Source organism: Trichechus manatus, unplaced genomic scaffold, assembly GCF_000243295.1.
Source record: "Trichechus manatus latirostris isolate Lorelei unplaced genomic scaffold, TriManLat1.0 scaffold00055, whole genome shotgun sequence".
Classification (NCBI taxonomy): Eukaryota; Metazoa; Chordata; class Mammalia; order Sirenia; family Trichechidae; genus Trichechus; species Trichechus manatus.
In genome coordinates, this window is record NW_004443991.1 from 12546052 (window position 1) to 12562518 (window position 16467).

The following is a 16467-nucleotide window of genomic DNA, read 5'->3' on the forward strand; positions in this document are numbered from 1 at the left end:
GAGAGAAAGCTTTCCCCTGGAGCTGACACCCTGAATTTGGACTTCTAGCTTACTTGACTGTGAGAAAATAAATTTGTTTGTTGAAGCCATCCATCTGTGGTATTTCTGTTATAGCAGCACTAGATAATGAAGACAAGGGCTAAGAGCCTACATGAGCCACGGCCTCATCTACCCTGAGACCAGAAGAACTAGCTGGTGCCTGGCTACCACTACTGACCATTCTGGTCAAGGCCACAATAGATAGACCATGACAGAATGGAAAAAAAATGCAGAACAGAACTCAAATTTTAAAAAGTCCAGATTTACTGGACCAGTAGAGACTAGAGGACTCCCTGAACTACTGTCCTGAGATACTCTTTAAACATTGAACTGAAACTATCCCGAGGTCACATTTTAGTGAAATAACAGATTGGCACATAAAATAAAGGATATTATTCATGAGTACATTGATCCATTAAAAAGTCATCTATATGAGACCAAAAGGTCAACAATTACTCTAAAGCAAAGATGAGACGATAAGGAGGCAGGGAAATTAGAATACTGGAAATGCAACAGCCAGAACACAATTAAAGAGAATATTGACACATTGTGAAAAATGTAACTAATGTTGCTGAACAATTTGTGTAGAAATTATCAAACGGGAACCTAATCTGCTGTGTGAACTTTCACCAAAAACACAATAAAATATTATTAAAAAATAAATAAATTTTTGTATAACCGCCCCAAAAAACCACACACACATACAAACCAAACAAAATCAAATAAAAAAAGAGATATAAATATTAAAAACAACATTGTTTGGGAAAACAACAGTATTGCTCATCAGCAATAACACTATTGATACACTTGGATGATGTTACAGATACTATGTGGAGAGAAAAAAGGCAATCGCAAAAGGACACATATTGTATGATTCAATTTATGTAACATTCTTGAAATGACAAAATTGTGGAGATGGAATACAGATTAGTGGTTTCCAGGGGTTAGGGGTAGTGGGTAGAGGTAGGTCTGACCCTAAAGGGGCGGCACAAGGGAGATCCTTGTGGTGATGGGAGTTCTGTGTCTTGATTTCAGTGGTAGTGTACAAATCTACACATGTGATAAAATGACATAGAACTCTATTTTACCAACTTAAATTTCCTGGTTTTGATACTGTACTATAATGAGATAAAATGTAAACATGGGGGAAATTGGGTGATTGGTACATGGAAATTCTCTGCAATATTTTTGCAACTACTGGTGAATATATAACTGTTTCAAACCAAAAAGTTAAAAAAAAACCAACATTGTTAAAACAGTATTACATTAAGAATCTTTACACAGCTCATTACATTCAAAGCCATATTCAGTCTCTCAAAGTTCAGCATTTTCTAACCAACAAGCTATATTTCCTTTGAGCGCTATCTGCCAATTTCCTGATTTATTCTTCAGCTTTTCTCAGGGTAACATCTTCAGGAGGTTTCTATAAAAAGGAGCTATTTTGAAATTTCAAAACTCAATGAAAAAGGACTTATGCTTGTATTAACATTTTAATTAAGGTGAATAGAGAATTGTACCAAGATGAGAGGCTTAGTTCTGCTGGTTAAACCTACTCTTGTAGAGGTATCTGTGGCAGATCAAAAATGGAATTCTTCCCAAACTCCATTAATTGAGAAGGGAATTAGGATACGAAAGAGGATAGTCAACTGAGATTTTAATTTTCTGCTTTGAATACAAAGTCAGTGACTAGCAGCTTTGGAGCTTCAGAATCCTAACAACTTTGCAGCAAGTAGGGAAGGCCTACAAGAGCTATAGATTTTGTACCATATAAACAGAGGTGTGCATGAGAGTGTTTATGTGGGCGGAAGTATAACGGAAACAATGAATTTTGATTTAATGCACGCATATTAAGATCCAGATGCATTCAAAGGCACTGACTGAATGCTACTGGAATGCAAAGATTGATAAAAGAGTATTCCTAACCTTAAAAATATTATAATCTAGAGAGAAAATAAAATACAAGAAACCACTAAAACACAAAGCAGAAAATTTAATGCTAAAATAGAGTTTTAATGTTTTCTCAGGACACAGATAGGTCAAGATTAATTTCACATTGAGAGACTGAGGAAGGCTTCATGTAGAAGACAGCATTTCCCAGGCTCTAAATAGGTTGGGCAGGATTTCAAAAGGCCAACTCTAGACTAGGGAAGTGGATAAAAGTGTTCTAAGGGACAGCGTGGGCAAAGGACAGCATGAGATGCATGCACACCTAGGTGGGTTTGAACAATGCTGGGAGGTTCATTTTGGGTAGAACAGATGGCTTGTTAGAAGAAAGAATAAAAGATGGTGGTTGGGGTCAGCAGGGCCACCAATGCTGTCATGAATCATCTTGATATTATTATATAATAGTAGTTATGAAAGCCACTGCTGCATTCAGAGTGAAATGAGAGGACGAAATAAGTCTGCAACTTACCTAGGGCCCTCCTGTGCTTTGCCGTGGCTCTCATTACTAAAGGTACACACCTTACAGCAAGTTGCATAGACTTGTCTTCTAAATGGATTTCAAGAAAAGATCTGAACAGTTTTTACAGCTATCTGCCTAAAGCTGCCAATAATTCAGAAAGTTCTTAAGACCAAGGTAGTCTCTCTGTTAGGGGGAGTCATGACTCAAATTGCTCCATGTCTTGCTGCAGCATCTCAGTTCCAACAGGAACTCATGATCTCTTGACTCTTTACCTTGCTTTCATTCTTTGAATACCACTTGCCCTGAACATTAGGAGATTCTACTCATTATCTATGCTTACAATTTTTACCCTGAATAAACATTTATTTTATTCAGTCTGGCCTCCAAGACCCAACAACCTGGCTCCATTACAGAAGGTGTAGACATTGAAAACAATATCATTTTTAAAAGTTCATGAAAGGACATATATGAGTTTGGACAAACAGAGATGTGTGTCAATTTAATTCTTAGCAAATTTCTAAGTTGTATAATATAAGCATTTGAACCAAGTTTCCCTAATCAGTAGATGAAGAGCTATAGGGAGATCCAGAAGCCTTAATGGTAGTTCTTCAAGCCAGCTCCCACAGACTTTCAGTGGGATAATTTCTGGTGGGACAGTAAGCAAACCCAGAGTAGATCCCACCTACCACAAACACCCCACACACAAAGATTTCACTATCATCATCTCCCCCACATACTTCTCATCAAGTAATCTCAAGCTCTCTAACAGGCTGGTTTAGAAGTCTGGATAAGAATAATATGAAAGAAAGTGGTGTAGTGGAAAGGGCTTTAATCTGGGTTTTGATCCTGGATCTGCTGCTTTCTTGCAGCATGTCACTGGTATATAGCTTCCCTGAATCTCCATTTCCTCATGACTGAAGTGGACTTGGTGACACCTACCTCTTCAAGTTGTTGTGAGGGTTAAAATGTGGTAACCCTCACTAGTGCCTGGCTCCAGTGGTTCTTGAACAATGACAGCTTTACATTAATTGATGAAAATGATATTAATGCTAGAAAAAGGTCAAAATATATTGAAAGTAAACTTGTCTTTCATTGTAGTTAGTAAATGTTGACAGGTAAGTCTTCAAGCTGAAACTGTTCAATGACTACTTTTTCAACTAAACACTATTGAGAAATAAGTTCACTTTTCAGCTGAATAGTGATGGAAAACTAAGAAATATACCGTCCCTTCATTTCCAGTTGTTTATCATAGTTCAGTAGGCATGTAGTCATAAACATCTGAGGCAAACATAACAACAAATGTTGTTAAATTCAGGTACATCCTAAAATTTGAATACTGTGATACAACCTTTGTAAAAACCTGGTTTATGTTCTTGTTTTCACTTCATGTTTGCCTAGTGATAGGTCTTTGGGAATTTACTTTACCATTCTATTTCAACTATAAAACAAAGATATACTCTGTTACAAACAAGAGTACAACACCAGGGGGCACCATTCACTTCCTATTTATTACAGATTTGTATGCTACTGTACAATTTTCAAGCAGATGGCTACAAGGTTCTTGAAGAAGATGCTAGTGTATATGGTAGTGGTGGAGTTGGCACAAGTTTGAGAAAATACAGGTAAAGTGTTAACAAAGACCTAACATCTCAGTATGGATTCTGGTACCATGAAAAGTTCTAGGGTGTTGTGACCTCTATGATGAGTCCAGAAACCTCAGTGGCCACCCTGACTGTAACGCTAATTCCCTGTGTCAACTTGACCAAGTCCACATTTGCAGCCTCATTTCCCTTGAGGGGAATTAGAACCTTGAGAACATAAAACATTTTGAGATATTTCTCCAGTAGAACTACAGGCCATTATGAGCTCTTCTTTTTTCAGGAAATCTTGAGAAACTAGGTACACAGTATAATTTAAAGACTATAAAGAAAAAAAAAATTATGTAGAGAGAGACAGAGGGAAAAAAAGTTGTAATAAAATACACTAAAGTACTAATAGTAGTGATCTTGGAATAGTCTGGGACTATAGATGAATTTGAATTTCTTTTACTTTCTTGTATTGGCATCAATTACTTTTATAATGGAAAATTCATGAACTTAAAAAACTGTTGATAGCATACTAAAAAACAATCCAGACAGTTATCAAATTTTCTGAAGCAATTCACAACTTAATCTACAAATGATTTCTGGTTTAGTCCAATATTGCAAGGATTCAGTAAATCTAATTTTTAAAGACTTAGAATGTCATGTTTCTTGTTCAAAATATAGTCTTATTGCAGGTGCTTCATATGCTTTATTCTATAGTGACATCTGTATTTTAAAATTCAAAAAGATGTTTTATGACACTTGGTATGTTACACATTAATCTAAGTCTTGATAAGTGAATGAGAATTTGATTTCTTTTCAAACCTAACGTTTGGCAATGTACATTATTTCTTCTTTGGAACACAGGATCATTTAGAGTATAAATGACTACACTGAAAGGAAGCTTACCTGGTTGAAACACATTTTCAGCTTTTTGTTTGTCTGCTCTGGGCATTGCTCCAGCTGTATTCGTAAATGATAATAGATCAGGACATTAACTTTTAGAGAATGAGCTGTCTGTAACAGTTATAACATTCAAGTATCTAGTATAAAAAAGCATCAACAGCCTAGAAGCAGTCAACATTAGTACAGTGGATCTTTTAAGCCTGGGTCTACTTAAATTAATTAACTAAATTATACATCTCCTCATGCCAAAAAGGATTAAGGCAGCTTAACTAAATACAACATAGCTAATAAAATTCTAAAGATGAAAAAAAATCAAGGTAAAAAAATTAAATGGCAAAATATTAAACATTCAAGGGTAGATGTCAAGAAGGCAATTTGGGTCTGGATTTCTGGGAAGGCAATGCTAGAGAAACAGACTGGGGAGTTGCTGGCATATGGGATAGTGTTTAAAGCCACAGGCTAGAGAAGATCACCTATAAACAGCATTTAACGGAGAGAAGAAAGTGGTTCTGGAAAGAGCTCTCAGACCAGCCAACATTTAGAAGCCAAATGGAGAAGGAGATTTCAGCAAAGAAGGTGAGCAAAGAGTAGACAGGGAGGGAAGCAAAACAATGAGAAGAGGGTGGTATCAAGGAAATCATGCAAAGAAAGTGCTTCAAGAAGGGGAAAGTGGTCAACAGGCTGAAGGTTTCTGAGAGGTCGAGGAAGGTAAGAAGTGACTACTGAATTTGTCAGCATCAAGGTGACCAGTGATCCTGACAACAGCAGCCCCAGTTAACTATTAACAATGATTATGGATTAGAAAATTAAGGATTTTGCTCAGGGTCAGACTGAGGCACATGGTGCCTCTATCTAATTAATAATTGGATTCTGTTTTCAGTGATAGTCTTTCCATGGTCATCCGTCATTCTCATAGATGACAGCACAGAGGTAGCAAAGGAGCCCACCTGTCGCAGCACTGGGCTCTTCTCCTCTGCTGTGAGCAGTGGGCCTTCGCCACAGGCCTGCATGCCTCACTCAGCGGGTGCTCGGGGCACCTCACATGGCTGTCCCATCCACTCCTCCCCTCAGCTCCTTATGACTAAGGCAGTATACCTAGTGAACAGAAAGTCTATTTCTGGTAGGGGGAAATAAGTCAGGAACTATATTGTTTCTTCTGATCTTTGCAACTGACTTTTGTCAGTCCATAAGATCTTCTCCAACCACATTTAACCCCTGGTCACAATGGTATCGAATGCAGCTTCAATTCCGAGTTATCCGATTGGTATAAAGATTCCCATTTTCATTCACTTAAGCCATTCTAGGTGCTCTTAATGATGCACTTTACATTTTTGCTTCACCAAAATGAGCTATTAGCTCATTCCCTTAGAGTCCAAAATAAGTCAACTTACCTCAGAACTCGCTACAGGTTCCTCCACATACACATAATCAAATTCTGATGGTAGCTGATACTCAGGGAAAAAAAAAAGAAGAATCTCCCTAGGAATATAAGCACAGCAGAACTGGGAGCACACCAAGAAGGCAGACATAGCAGTGACCTGTTAGAACTGGTGCCATCCCCTGGGGATGAACAATTGTGCCCCTTAAATATTTTGTTTTTACCATTGGCATTTAAGTGTTCTTCAGAAAGCAGAGATGGGAGGGAGGGGAGTGTGGCCACAAGAGCGCAATAGGAGGGATCCTGGTGGTGACAAAACTATTCTGTAGCTAACAACAAGAATCTTCTAGAGCTGCATGTCCTGACCACAGTGCCCATCTAAGGTAGTTTCCTATAGAACCCATTCCATATCATAAAGTGTGAACTGGAAGTTTGTAGTGTTCAATTAGATTAGCTAAAAACTAAGTAAGCACTGTGTCTATAAATGATGGCGAATTTTTGCATTGTTCCAGCTAAGGGCAAAAAGTTCCTTTTTACTCTATAATTTTTCACTGAGAACAATCTCTTTCTCCAATTAACATAACTCCACTGGTTCTAAACAAGGGCTGGGTCACACAGAGGCACCTGGACATCCAGCTATTCTGTTTAAACAGGAACATAGTGAGCTAGCTTAGGAGTGGCTGAAGAGAAGAGCAAGTCTCTTACTCTAGGTAAATTAAACTTTCTTTTTCAACACAGTGAAAAAGAAAGCCCAGGATGAAATGGAAATGCCATGACCCTGCTAAAACCAGGAACTGGTTTGATTTCAACTGCTAGTTTATTTTGGTGGACTTTCCTGTTGCATCAGCAACTGGCAACAACCTGCAAAAAGTGACTTTCTTTTTAAAATTTACTTTTGGCATTTTTTAAATTTAAGATAACACAAAGCACCTGTTGACTTCTGTAGGGTTGAAATAAATGTTGCCTGCTTTATTATGAAGCTTACACATACAATAATACTCTGGATATAAAAGGTTAAGAGCTTAGACTGTGAGGTCACACTGATAGGATTCAAACCCCAATTCTACCGCTGAGAGTTATATACTGCTAGGCAAACTACTTAACCACTTTGTGCCTCCGTTTTCTCACCTGTAAAATGGGGATAATAAAGTATCTACTTACAGGATTACTGTACGGCTTATGTGAGTTAATACATGCAAAGTCCTAGGACAGTGCCTGGCACAGAGTAAGTGCATAGTAAATACCTATTATTATTACTAAACATGATTTAAAATTTGATACCACTCCAATACATGGACTATCTGAACAAGTTTAACAGTCTGGATCCAGGTTTAGATTATTTATTTCTAACTTACACAACTCAGTCTCATCCCATTATTTGAAAATATAACAACCAGCAATACTACTCAGTACTTTTTATATTAACCCTTTCAATTTAGTTACAAGTATTCTTTGAACATCTACTAATATATGTTACACATGGTGTGGAAAGTCCCAGCTATTTACAAAAAAGTTACTGTATTTGGGTGTTAAACTAATACACAAAATTAAAAAAAAAAATTTATACAACAGGAATATACTAAGCTAAGCATAATCAGGTGGTGAAAATGGACAGTTAAAAACTATCATTTTTTTAATTTATTCAGTTAGGTTAATTAAACAGAGGTGTCTAACCCTACTGTGGCAATGTAAAAAGGGATAAGGATTATGTAATATTCAAAGTGAACCAACTGGAGGGAAAAATCTACACATTTAAAGGATCTTTAACTAATCTCTCTATCATGCGATGACCAAGGGAAACACGGTGAACAATTCTGAGTGTAAGGAACACTGTGCTCTCCACATTATACACAGCAAGCCACAGTCTATGCCTTGAAGTTATTATAGTCTAGTTAACACAAGGAATAACATCTGGAACACATACAGTAGTGCAGTGTGGGAAAAAAAAAAGAAAGACAAGCAATCTGTTTTCACCGGTGAAACATGAGCAAACATACTACATGCTACTGAAGGCAAAAGAGAAAACTGGTAAAATGAGGATCTCATTTTGTTCCAGTTAAAACCTTGTGTTCTATACAATTCTTTTTCCACTGAATATTTTTTTAATAAAACAATCACTGCAGAAAATTCAAGGTGGTACAGAAAAGAGCTGATTTATTAACACATTTGGATTTCAGAGTTGATGACAGCATGGTGATTTCAAGCACTAAAGGTGCTACATGTTTATGAGGAAGATGGTTTGTGAGAAATTGTAATCTTCCTTTGATGCCTCATTATAGAAGTGGATGTGCTGTCAAGTCTTAGTACTCTCAAACAGATGATCCCTTTCCTGATGACATGTAACTCATTAATATTAACAGAAATGTTACATTTAGATACAGAACAAAAATGAGCCATATAAAAATAAGAAAAATGATGAATTTGTAAAAGAAAGTTTACGTAACTGGGAAAGACTAGTAAATTCTGTACAGCACCTAGACAGGTGTCTCCAGGCCTCATCAGTGCTGAAAAGAAGGAAACACTTAAATCCAGTGCCAGCCTTCGTAGCTGTGAAATTTCTGCGTGACTTAGAGTGTACAACTTAGTGTCTCCAAGTTTCAGTTTCCTCATCCATAAAGTAAAGATAAAAATAATACCAATCTCATAAGTTTGTGGGAGTAAGGAAATAATGTATACAAAGCATTTGGAAGAATGCTTCAATTTTAAGAAAGAATCAAAAATGATAGCTATAATTATCAAGAAGGCCTGATTCACTTGTAGCAATGTCCCAGTCATTGGAAACACAGGCTTAGTCATGATATCTGTACATTTTTAATGATGTTCACACATTTATTCAGATATATACAGATATATATTCAGATATATACAGGCATCAGGTAACCAGTTGCAATCCCATGCGTGTCAGAGTAGAACTGTGCTCCATAGGGTCTTCAGTGGCTGATTTTTTCATAAGTAGATTCCCAGGCCTTTCTTCTGAGGTGTATCTGGGTGGACTTGAATTTCCAACCTTCTGGTTATCAGCCGAGCACGTTACATGTTTGAATCACCCAGGGACATTATACATAGGCAGGTGCACGCATAACTTACTACACACTGCCATGCCTCAGTGACTTGCCGGAATCACAGAACTAGTAAGTAATACACCAGGATTCAAATTTAAGTCCATCCAACTTTAAAGCTGATGACTTTAAATACTACTTCTGCACAAATACTGACAGAGGGTAAGAAACTAGTTGGAGAATCCCATTCTTCAGGGACAACCATCCAGATCACTGAACAAGCAGCCTTCTTCAACCTCGTGACATCTATACAACACTGAGGTCTAGGCTGCCTCTATCTCATTATGGCCCGCCAACCCTAGCACTATGACAGATTTAGTGGTCAGAGTTTTGTGTTCTGGAGTCCACCTTCGCTTTTCAGTCTATGACTTATTTCTGGATCCTTAGTATCACTAGGAAAAATAGGTTCTGATGCAAAGTTCAAGGTGGGTCCACCTGCATACAACCGAGAGCACTTCCTCCTTTCTGGGGGTGTGGGTGGGGGAGACTCAGGTGGGGCCTCCATGCCCCAGGAAGCACAGCCCCTACAGCCCTGGGGGCTGCCACACAGGCTTCTCCAAAACTCAGGGCAGCTGTGGACAGGGGTCATGTCTCACAGTGGTTGGTAGCCTCCTTTCACAAACAGAACCAAAGCCTGGGGCATGAGTGGAGGCTGCAGGCCCCTGTACACATCTTTCATCTCCACCATCAACTTGCCAACTCTCTTCCTCAGGAATGTTTTGTTCATCACTGTCCTAAGGGAAAATACTCTCTAGCTAGGCCATGCTCTGTGTTCTCTGGCTCCAAGCCTCACCCTATGCAGCCTCCTTATAGTCTCCAAGTCCTCACAAGACAGACTGGCTGCACTAGCTTAGTGGTGCTACTGTTTGATCTCCTGATATGACACTTATTTCAGAAAGCTCTTCTGTAGGATCTCAAAGTACCCTATTATTGGTCCTATTTGGAAAGACTCTGAATCCTGGACTTTGTTTCTCACCTGTATCCATCCTTTGAGAACGGGGCCCAAGGTACCTAAATTCCTAAAACAACCATACCCACAAAGGTTAATCTTCTACACTGAACAAAAGAGTAAAACTCATTTTCCCTCAATAAGTTCAGTATCTAAAACTACAAAAAGACTTTTTAAAAGGCCATACAAATGTCATAAGAGTCTTTGTGAGGCAAAAAAAAAAAGTAACAGTAAGAATTCTTCATTACACTGAAGAGAGGACCAGCATCTACTATGCTGCCATGGACAGGCTCCAACAACAGGCTGTTAGCAACTGTAGTTGTGTTTCCAGGGGCATTGGGCCAATGGTAGTATCTCAATCAGTGTAGTTAGGAGACATCAGGGAAAAAAATTAAAACACTATCACTGCTTAGAAAGTTCAACAAAGCATGTAAAAATCTTTACCTTAAATTAGACATCAGTTTTCTCACTGTTTCCTTGACAAACGTATTTTGAAAAGACTCTGTCATAGAAGAAGCGACTTTACTATTGTCATTTACAGAGACCCTTGCTTTGCGTCCAGAACTTGCATTTAAGTCTTCTACTGTCACCCTGGGCAAAAATAAGCAGGGGCTTATTACTTCAAAGTAGGAATCACAGTAGATACTCATATATTCAGAAACATTAATATACAACAAATGAAAGTAAAGAAACAAATCTAATGATGAAAATGACCATTTGTGTAGTTCTATAAAATCAATTCTCAATTAAAAGAATTATTATTTATCCCTGACATATCTTGTTTCCAAGATTTTTAGGTGGCCACAATTAAACAGAATTGATGATAATTTATTCTGAACAACAGTAATCATGTACCACTTGTCTCTTACTTGCGAAAGCTTTCAAACTAAATTTCTATTTTAGCCTGGGGGAAAGTGTACAGAAATAAAACAAGAGAAGGGGGACAAAGTCAGTTTAATGTCAAGATCCGGAGGAAGAAGAGTACTCCAGGTGAAGTGTAGTGATTGTGGGGTGATGAGGTGAGACAGTTCAAAGGAGAGAGGTGGAGTGAGTGAGGACATGAGGTAGAGAGGTCAAGCTACAGGGCCCTGTGGCCCAGGGGAGAGAACTGGAGTTTATTCTAAGTAGACCAAGTACTGCCAGTGGAGGGCTTCATGCATGGGAGTGAGGTGATCTGAAACACACTTTAAAAGGATAACCAGAATCTATCTATATGGGATCAAACTGACAACAGTAACTCAATCGATAGGAACCTTAGGGGGCAGTAAATTTGAACTGAAGAAAAAATTCAAGCCTCAAGTTGCAATTCTGAAGGATTCTATGGGGAACATATTAAATGATGCAGGAAGCATCAAGAGAAGATGCAAGGAATACATAGAGTCACTGTACCAAAAAGAATTGATCTATGTTTAACCATTTCAGGAAGGAGCATAAGATCAGGAACCAATGGTACTGACGGAAGAAGTCCAAGCTGCAGTGAAGGCATTGGCTAAAAACAAGGCTCCAGGAATTGATGGAATACCAATTGAGATGTTTCAACAAATGGAGGCAATGCTGGAAATGGTCACTCGTCTATGGCAAGAAATTTGGAAGACAGCTACCTGGCCAACCAACTGGAAGAGATCCATATTTGTGCCCATTCTAAAGAAAAGTGATCCAATAGAATGTGGAAATTATCGAACAACACCATTAATATCACATGCAAGTAAAATTATGCTGAACATAATTCCAAAACGGTTGCAGCAGTACATCGACAGGGAACTGCCAGAAATTCAAGCCAGATTCAGAAAAGGATGTGGAATGAGGGATATCATTGCTGATGTCACGTAGATCTTGGCTGAAAGTAGAGAATACCAGAAAGATGTTTACCTGTGTTTTATTCAGTATGCAAAGGCATTCGACTGCGTGGATCATAAAAAATTATGGATAACACTGCGAAGAATGGGAATTCCAGAATGCTTACTTGTGCTCACGTGAAACCTGTACTTAGACCAACGGCAAGTGGTTTGAACACAAGAGGATACTGTGTGGTTTAAAGTCAGGAAAGGTGTGTGTCAGGGTTGTATCCTTTCACCATACTTATTCAATCTGTATGATGAATAAATAATCCAAGAAGCTGGACTATAGAGAGAAGAATGTGGCATCAGGATTAGAGGAAGATTCATTAACAACCTGATACGCAGATGATACAACAATGCTTGCTGAAAGCACTGATGAAGATCAAGACTACAGCCTTCAGTATGGATTACACTTCAATATAAAGAAAGCAAATATCCTCACAACTGGACTAATAAGCAACATCATGATAAACGGAAAAAAGACTGAAGTTGTCAAAGATTTCATTTTACTTAGATTCACAATCAACACCCATGGAAGCAGTAGTTAAGAAATAAAGTGACATATTGCATTGGGCAAACGTGCTGCAAAAGACCTCTTTAACGTGTTCAAAAGCAAAGATGTCACTATGAAGAGTAGTGTTTTCAATCACCTCATATGCATGTGAAAGCTGGACAATGAATACAGAAGCCTGAAGAAGAACCGATGCCATTGAATTACAATGTTCCCTAAGAATATTGAATATATCGTGGACTGCCAGAAGAATGAACAGATCTGTCTTGGAAGAAGTACAGCCAGAATGCTCCTTAGAAGCAAGGATGGTGAGACTACATCTCATGTACTTTGGACATGTTATCAAGACGGACCAGTCCCTGGAGAAGGACATCATGCTTGATAAAGTAGAGGGTCAGTGAAAAAGAGAAAGATCCTCAAAGTGACGGATTGACACAATGGCTGCAACAATGGGCTCCAACATAGTAAGGATTGTAAGGATGGCACTGGAACAGGCAGTGTTTTGTTCTGTTGTACATGGATGGGGTCGCTATGAGTTGAAACCAACTTGACGGCACCTAACAACAATAACAATATTGGGTATCTAAAATATTCAAATGATTTTATTTTAAACATGGCAAAAGTCTCATGTCAAGAAAACTCTAGTGGTCAATGATTATTATAATTACTTACATGTATGACAGTGAGATAACGAGTCACAGAGGAAAGTCAGTTTGATTTCACAGTCACACCTTATAACTGTGACATTTTCTGTTCTTTGACAATACAGTAATTTGAATTACTTATATGCTTTGACTAGGAAGTTAAACCTGCTCCATTTCATTATCCCAAAATCCTTACAAAGGGAAATGAAAACATTTGGAGAAAAAGGTAAGAAATCTAGTACATTCTATTGTTGCCTGTCTCCTTTGTAAAATTTGGTTCCATTCTTATCTTTGTTACTGTTATTTTCCTTTTTCTTGTATTTAAACATTGATAATTATTTTTCAACAGTATAATTACAGTCATTTGGAATTTGTATAATTGCGGTGCACTGACCTTTTCAAGTTAGGCAATGAAGAGTTTCTCTTTATTTCTGGAGGAACATTGCACAGCTCCTGTTTTTCTTCAAAAGAACATAGACAAAATGAAGACAATAATGTTTTGATGATCAGAAATAAACTGAACCAAAAGAAGAGCCAGCAGTTCATTAACTATGTGTACATAATTTGTCTCTGTATTCAAACATCAGTTTGTAAAATTGTACCAATATATTCTGAAGAAAACTTCAACTTCTTGGAAAGTGTATATAGTATATAGAATAATCCAATAGTCTCTGTAACTGAATTTTTTTTTAATTAATGTTTATCACCTGCTATTGGTGTGCTCAGGACTCATATTTTCTGCTCTCACCTGCCTCTGCCCAGACAACCATCTATCTTTCCCCTAGTATCTCATCCACTTCTATACTTCTATTTTGTGTTTGTATTCTGACATACTGACAGGTACCAATGAAAAATGTGTCTCCAGTTGAGCACTGAACTTTAAAGGAAGAAGAAACCTGAAGTCAACCAGTCAGTCCTCTTGCTCAGTGAACCTCAGACTTGTAGATTCAGAGAGGTTAATAATTTGTATAAGGTCACACAGAGAAGCAGAAATTCTTTGCTCACCATTGATTGGCTATAAGAATGTCTTGGGGGCACAATAAAAGCAATGAACCAAAGTGTCTTTCTTCCATCTATCTCTAGAATTCTTTGTGACATCTTATTCCATCAAGCAAAATTTTGCCAACAAATTTAGGTCCACTGAAGGCCATGTGGAACACGATAGCAATAAGGAACATTTTAGATGGTGGGTAAATAGTTGAGGAACTGCCTGACTCCTTAAGGAAAATTTAAAAAAAAAAAAAAAACAATGGACGGAGAGAGGCTTTCCAAGCACACTGTAGGCACCATTAGTTCTACTCACTGACATGCATATAACATGAAATTTTTTACACAGTTGTCAACTAATCTGTAATTACAGTCATTTGAAAATATTTCACAATTTGTTTCTGTCAAACTCATACTTGAAGGCACAGTAATAGTTTGAAAGTTCTATAAAAAACTGGCTTTACAATTAAGAAACCTTTACAAAAGCAATCCTGGTTGTGGAATTGCAAATTATCTTAATTAAGATGAAAAAAAAAATAAGAGTGTGATTTCTTAGGGACCTTACTAATGGGCTCAGCTGCAAATGAATAGCTGATTAGGTTACCTAAGCAACAAAGTACGAAGGAAGACGAGAACACAAAACGGCGGCATGGACCCATAAAAAAAGGATTGGGCATGATGAAGCCAAAAGGAGCTGAGACTTGCTAGAAAGAATAAGAAAGGCTTTAAAACATTTCAAGAACATGACAGAGAAAACAACGGGCTTGTTGCTTGTGCTGATGGAATAATATTAAAATAAAAAAGTGAATGGCATTATATAATAAAATAATTATAATAGTAACAATGAATGGACACTAAGAAAACGAAATTTTCTGAGTCCAGTCTGTTTCTGGTTTCTCTACTCAGGAGACTATGCTTAGATTGAATATTATAAGATGGTAACTTTATGTTTTAAATAAGTTCAAGTCTCACCTCAGATAAATTCCATCCCATGGATGTGAAGGAACCAATAAGTGGGTTTTTTGGATTACTCTTAGTGATCTCAGAGGAATCATGAAAAGCAGGAAAGGGACTAAAAGACTGAAAACGGGATAACATTGTAATTTTCAAAATATACTCTGAAAATTACAGACCTGATATCAGTCCTCAGCAAAATTCTAATAGAACTCAGTGCTAAGGGTGGCATAACTCTACTGTCAGGATTTCAGGCAGGGTGGTAGTGCTGGTGGCACTATTTTCAGGCAGAAGTATTTTTCTCCCCCTTCAACACACATGAGGTTGGCAGCTCACCCTCTACCCACTCCTTTTCTCACTTCTGTAAGAACAGACTCAATTTTTTAAAATCCAAATTATTGACAAACTTCTGATTTATATCTCAGGCTGTCACGTAAGCCTTATTGAAGACCCCACAAACATTACAGCTAATGTAAGTACACTGAGATCTGTTTTTTACCTTTGTTTATAAGAGGAACTTCCTTTTCTTCTTGTTTCAGTGCAATTTCAGTGTCTCTTTTATCTAAAATCTGAAAAACAAGCTTTTTATTTAAAGCTGCAGAAAAACATAAGACCTATTATAAGGTGGAAAAAAGACCTTGAACATCAGTGTCCACCTAAGAAAGATCACAGTGTTGCCAGCAGTAATGTTTCCATATACATAAGAAAAGAAAGAATTGTGGAGGTTGTAGAAAATTATATTTGGCATACATCTCAAGAATGATTGTCATTGTAATTGTCATATTTACTTCTTTAAAATTTTAAAGGACTTTACATTTATACCAACATTTGTAAAAATATTTAAAAAATTGTATCTTATATGGATGTAGCAGTGTCTCCAATAATTGAGTCAAGTATTATTTGCTTCACCAGGAGCAATCATCAAGTCTCAGGTGTTTTGACGAGGCTTATCACACCCCTGGTTGCTGCACAGCAGACACAGTATGCACTCAACATTGGTGCAATTAATCTTTTGGTGGACTTTGGGTACTGGGGCCTCAGGTAACAAAGCAAGATGGTTAAGAATATGGGGATGAGGGACTTCCGGCAAGATGGCGCTCTAGGCAGAAACACCACGCAGTCCCTCCACAACAAAGATCCGAAAAACTAAGCCAAACAGAGAATCAACAATCCTGAAACCCTAGAACATCAAATGAAGAGATAAAGAACTCAGCC

General features: G+C 37.6%; 1 protein-coding gene across 1 annotated transcript in view; it reads right to left on the reverse strand.

Moving 5' to 3' along the window:
- Positions 1-16467, reverse strand: part of MORC1 (MORC family CW-type zinc finger 1) — a 246592-nt gene that overhangs the window by 7295 nt on the left and 222830 nt on the right. Inside the window, exons 21-26 of the mRNA XM_004378174.1 lie at positions 15752-15821; positions 13706-13772; positions 12333-12341; positions 10763-10909; positions 6324-6411; positions 4936-4989 (exon numbers count right to left, since the gene is read on the reverse strand). Coding sequence (XP_004378231.1) covers positions 4936-4989; positions 6324-6411; positions 10763-10909; positions 12333-12341; positions 13706-13772; positions 15752-15821 — 435 coding nt within the window. The remainder of the gene's footprint in view (positions 1-4935; positions 4990-6323; positions 6412-10762; positions 10910-12332; positions 12342-13705; positions 13773-15751; positions 15822-16467) is intronic.